This window comes from Oreochromis niloticus, linkage group LG14 (assembly GCF_001858045.2).
Source record: "Oreochromis niloticus isolate F11D_XX linkage group LG14, O_niloticus_UMD_NMBU, whole genome shotgun sequence".
NCBI lineage: Eukaryota > Metazoa > Chordata > Actinopteri > Cichliformes > Cichlidae > Oreochromis > Oreochromis niloticus.
In genome coordinates this window covers 1673163-1678978 of record NC_031979.2, presented here as the reverse complement: position 1 = coordinate 1678978, position 5816 = coordinate 1673163, and the positions used below count along the sequence as shown (strand labels likewise).

Below are 5816 nucleotides of genomic sequence, written 5' to 3'. Positions count from 1 at the left end.
AATACAATGTGTTGATGAGGATAGAAAGAAAAGACAGCCGAAACCAACTGCTAAGGCTTTGGAGAATCAGATTGAAAGGCTTCAAACAGAACGTCACACTAAAGTTAATAAAATTAAAAAGGTCATAAAGGTGATTAAGGAATTAAAGCAATCTGAAGATAATGTTTCCACTGTTCATGCTCAGTTAGAGAATTTGTCTGTGTTGCTTAGTGAGGCAACTTGTGTGCATGAAAGTTTGCTTCCTTTGCTTCCGCAAGAAGAGCAAGAAAAACAAACTGCTTGGTTTATAAGTGTGCGAGCACATAATACTGAGTTTATGGAAGGGATAAAGAAATGGCTTCATGATACAAAGGGAAACTCTCAGAGTAAAAATCAGGTGTCTGAGCTTGATTTGCCTCAGTTAAATCCAGCTGATGTTAAATCTTCTGATGTATTACCTGCTGGAAATGGTTCTGGTGCTTCTAGGCACACCGGGAATGTTGGTAAAGGTGCTGCAATAGATGATGTTAATCCAAGTGATAGCATCTCTAATGTTGGAAACAGAAGTGGTAGGAAAAGCAAATCATCACTCAGTGGCTCTATGGTTTCATCTGCCTTGTCAGCACGCATAACGGCAGAGGCTGACATGGCTGCCCTTCTTGTTCGACAGAGGTTGTTGAAAGAAAAGCATGCTTTGGAAGAACAAGAAATACAGCTTAAGAAAAGAAAGGAGCTGCTTGACTTAGAAACTGAAATAGCAGCCTCAGCAGCAAAGGTAAATGTTTTGAAAGCTTCTGAGATGTCCCGAGTCTCAAGTGCCGTTAATGGTAAATCTGATGGAATGAATTCGTATTTAGAACGAGAGCAGGGGCATTTAGGCGTTTTAAATCCTAATGCTCCGATGTTCAAACCTGTGTTACCAGAGCGACCATATCAGGGTGTTGATGTAAGTGATCATCAAGCGCAGGTATTGGATGTAAGGCCTAAGGTTAAAAATATTTCTCAGCCCAAGGTCATTTCATTGGAACAGTCAGAGACGAAGCCACAAGTGTTTCCAGGTGTAGTTTCGACTACTCAGATGATGTCGCAGTCTCACGTACAATCAAAACATCTTACACATACAGAGCAAGGTAGTGAGGGTCATGATCATCTAGTCACCGTTTTGAAGAAACAAAATGAAATTACAACTTTATTGGCTGAGCAGCAGTCTGTTTTTGCTACCAAGGCGTGACATTCAGTTCTTTGATGGCGATCCTTTGCAATATCAAACATTTATGAGAGCTTTTGAGCACATGGTGGAGAGTCAAGCTCACAGTGCGAAGGATTGTTTATATTTTCTCGAGCAATACACTAGAGGCCATCCAAGAGAAATGGTCAGAAGCTGTCAGTATATGCCTGCTGAGTATGGATATGCTAAATCTTTGCTCCAGGAGAACTTTGGCAATTCGCTGAAAATTGCTGCTGCCTACATTGAAAGGGTCAGTAAATGGCCTTCTATAAAATCTGATGATGTGAAGGCTTTGCAGGAATATGGGTTCTTATTAAGGCAATGTTGCAATGCAATGGGAGACGTTGAGTCCTTGCATGAGTTGGATGTCTCTGCTAACATGCAAGCAGTTATAAAAAAGTTGCCTTATAAGCTCAGGGATAAATGGAGGAATGTTGCCTGCGATCTGCAGGAGAGGTTTCAACATAAAGTGGGTTTTAGCGATGTTGTTGAGTTTGTTGAAAAGCAAGTTAAGATCGCAAGTGACCCATTGTTTGGAGACGTAAAGGATCCTCCAACAGCCATCAGACAGGAGGCGAGGAATGTTAAGTCTCAGTTTTACCCCAAGGCTAAGAAGAGTAGTTTTGCTACTACAGTGGCCAAGGTGGAAGGGAAGATTGAGCCAGCGTTGAGGCGAGAGAGTGGTTCAGTTGTGACCAAGGTTTGCTTGTTTTGTGGAGCAGGACATATGTTGGATTTGTGTCCTTCATTTGAAAGAAAGTTGCACTGTGAAAGATTATCTTTTTTGAAAGAGAATGGTGTGTGTTTTGGTTGTCTGCGCATTGGGCACAGAAGCAAGGACTGCAGGAAACGTCTCTTGTGTAAAGTCTGTAATCAGAAACACCCCACACTCTTACATATCCACTCCAAGCAGAGGGAAAGTGTTTCAGTGCAAACTATAGGAGGGGGAGAACCACCAGATGAAGGTCCTTCATTTGCTGTGCAAAGCAGTGGTGTTACTGGGGCCGGTGAGCAAAATAGTGCTCTAGCCATAATACCAGTTAGAGTGAAGTCCAAGAAAGGTAATCAGTCACTGATAACATATGCTTTCCTAGATCCTGGGAGCTCAGCTTCATTTTGTACTGAAGGGCTCATGAATAGGCTGAATCTTTCAGGAAGGAAAACTGGCATTCTGTTGCGGACAATGGGTCAGGAGAAAATGGTCAGTAGCTATGTTGTTTCAGATTTGGAAGTAGCTGGTTTGGATTTAGATCACTACTGTGACATGCCTGACTTATTTACTCAGAAAAGCATGCCTGTTCAACAATGCAATATTCCCCGACAGGAAGATCTGGATAGATGGCCACATTTGCACCATATTAAGATACTGGAGATAAATTCCGGGGTAGACCTGTTGATCGGGACCAATGTGCCCAAGGCTCTAGAGCCATGGGAGGTTGTTAGAAGTCAGTATGGAGGTCCCTATGCTGTAAAAACTATGCTGGGTTGGACAGTGAATGGTCCTCTCAGAGAGGATCATAAGACTGACATTTTTGATGTGAGTGTCAATAGGATTTCCGTGGCAAAATTGGATGAGCTGTGGGAACGTCAAATGAAGGCTGATTTTCCAGAATGTATTCAGGATGAGCGGTTTGCTTTGTCTAGAGAAGATCAGCACTTTATGAAGTCAGTGATGGACTCTGAGTTGGTTGATGGTCATTATACCATTGGTTTACCTTTTAGGTCCAATCAGGTAAAAATGCCAAACAATAAGAAGGCTGTAGAACAGCGAAATATGAGCCTTAAACGGATGTTTATCAAGGATGATTCCTGGTTGCCAGGGCCAAAGCTTCTTGCTGAACCAGAATTTAATTGGCCAGGGAACCTTGATTTTGGAAAGATCTCTTTAAATGATCCACAGATTAAAATGGCCGTTTTAGTTAATGCTGTTGGTGCAAATGAACACAAGGGGGCATCAATCAGGGACATTAAGAAGGCCTACAGAAAGATGGCTTTGCAGTTACACCCTGACAGGAACCAAGATGACCCGCAAGTCCTGGACAAGTTCGCAGACTTGCGGGCAGCCTATAAGGTCCTCTCAGATAAGGAGAAAAGGAAACAGTCTGACATGTATGGAGAGCACGGGCTCAAAGAGGGTCACCACAGCTCTCACAGCAATATCTTCTCCAGCTTCTTTGGTGACTTTGGGTTCATGTTTGGTGGCAACCGACAGCAACAGGACAGGAATATTCCCAGAAGAAATGACACAATACCAGACCTGAAGGTTACACTGGAAGAAGTGTACTCTGGGAACTTTGTGGGTGGCAAACCTGAGTTGAAAGAGGCAGTGGAAGGATGGAATTGGGTACAGACGCATGAGATGCTGCTGCAAAAGGGCATAAAGTGGATTTTTAATCCCCCTGCTGGTTCCCATCATGGCGGTGTTTGGGAACGTCTCATAAGGTCTGTCAGGAAGGTGTTAAATTCTGTTGTGAAAATGCAGAACTTGGATGATGAAGGCCTTTGTACGGTTCTTTGTGAGGCAGAGGCTATTGTGAACAGTAGGCCAATAACCAAAGCTTCTACTGATCCTAATGATTTGGAGGCCTTGACTCCTAACCATCTGTTGCTGCTTAAGACCAAGCCATTGATGCCACCAGGAGTGTTCCAGAAGGGGGACGTGTATGGACGACGTCGATGGAGGCAAGTACAGTACATGTCTGACCTGTTCTGGAAGCGCTGGGTTAAGGAGTACCGGCCCCAGCTTCAAGAGCGTCATAAGTGGCAGAGAATCGGACGGAACTTCATTCCTGGGGACGTGGTTATCGTTGTCGATGATTCTGCGCCTCGTAACTCTTGGGTGACTGGTAGAGTTGTGGAAGCAATTTCTGACGGTAAAGGACTTGTACGTCGGATTCGTGTTAAAACGAAGACTGGTTGTTTGGACAGGCCGATCACTAAAGTGTGTCTTCTACAGGAAGCAGAAGAATCATAAAGACTGACTTTTTCAGATGTTTATTTGTATTAATGTGTATTTGCTTATTTGAATTGAAATTGTATTTTGAATGTTTGATGAAAGATTGATTATGTTTATTAATATGTCTCCTACATAAGTAAGTATGAGGTAATTATTGCTCTAAAATAATTAGGGCCGGTATGTAGGAGCCATATGAGTTGCTCTTTGTCTGTTTAAGTGGGTTGGGTTAAATGGACTCACTGTATTGGTGCACGGGTGTGGGGCGTGTCTCATGGGTGTGGTAGAGGATAAATGTGATTGCACTCACCTGTTCACAGCACCTGATGTTGATGAGCAGAAGGTAGGGTGAGCATGAGGCAAAACTTTCTGTTGATCGCAGCTTGAACGCAACTTGAGCTATTTGATAGATTTTGTCTGTAACTTCATGGTTTTGTATGGTTATGAACTAATTGATGCCATAGAAAGGTTTTAGTTTGGCATAGTAGTTAGTGCCATCATTGTGAGTTGCAGTCATTTGTTTGTGCAGCCTGTGCTTTTGTGTATTTGGTTAGAAGTTGATCCCATGTGCTGATTTGTATATTGGACGGTGCATGTGGAATAAAGGAGCAAATGTTACAGGAGTGTATTTTATGCGTTTATTGTTGCGCGTCACCTGTGTCCTCATGTTTAGCCTGCCGCGGCCTTTGGTTGGAGGAGCCGCAATAGTTTTGTTTCCGTTACAATATTATACATTAAATTTAATATTGTAACGGAAACAAAACAGGAAACAAAACATAAAAAAATTGCTCCCTTTTTTATTCGGGCTACTTAAATTTATTTTGGGCTACCAAAAACTGAAGAGTCCCTGCCCGAAGGGCTACCAGGGATTTTGAAATTTTGTGAGCCCTGGACATCCTTGGCGAATACCACGTTTCAGGTCAAATCTCGGGGTGGAGTCGTTAATCATTTTAATAGAACTATTGCCATTTGTGTATAAGGTTTTGACAGCTTTACAGAAAAACTTGCCAAAGCCAAATTTTTCCAAAGAGTGGAAAATAAATTGATGTTCAATTGTATCAAAAGCCTTATAAAAATCCAGGAAGAGAATGAAGCTATTGTCAGATACCAAATCAGAGTAATCAAGTAAATCCAAAACCAGTCTAATGTTATTAGAAATGTGTCTATTTCTCATAAAGCCTGATTGTGTCTCATCAATAATTGTGTCCAAGACCTCTTTAATTCTGTTAGCAAGTAAAGCCATAATCTTATAGTCATTATTGAGCAAGGAGATGGGTCTCCAATTATCAATAAAAAGTAAGTCTTTGTTTGGTTTTGGAATAAGTGTTATGAGACCTTGAGTAAGAGTAGGAGGGAGGGTGTTATTCTCTATACTTTCTGTAAAAACCTGCAGTAAAAACGGAGCCAGGAGATTAGAAAATGATTTATAAAACTCTGCAGTCAAACCATCTGTGCCAGGAGATTTATTGGCCTTAAGTGCAGAAATGGAAGTACAGACTTCCTCCACAGTCAGAGGGCTGTCACAATAACTTCTATCTTCCACAACAACAGTTTTTAATATTATTGAAAAATCCTGTTGAGACAACCTCATTATATTTTGAGTTGTATAGTTTAGTATAGAATTCGGCACAGAAATGTGAAATTTCTCTAGGATTG

At 41.8% G+C, this 5816-nt stretch overlaps 1 protein-coding gene across 1 annotated transcript; it reads left to right on the top strand.

Annotated features, from left to right (window-relative positions):
* The first annotated feature begins 242 nt into the window (after positions 1 to 242).
* Positions 243 to 4334, top strand: LOC106097413 (uncharacterized). The gene has a single exon (XM_013273484.3). It carries the CDS (start codon positions 1155 to 1157, stop codon positions 4179 to 4181), a length of 3027 nt encoding a protein of 1008 aa, XP_013128938.3. The 5' UTR covers positions 243 to 1154; the 3' UTR covers positions 4182 to 4334.
* The last annotated feature ends 1482 nt before the right edge of the window (positions 4335 to 5816 follow it).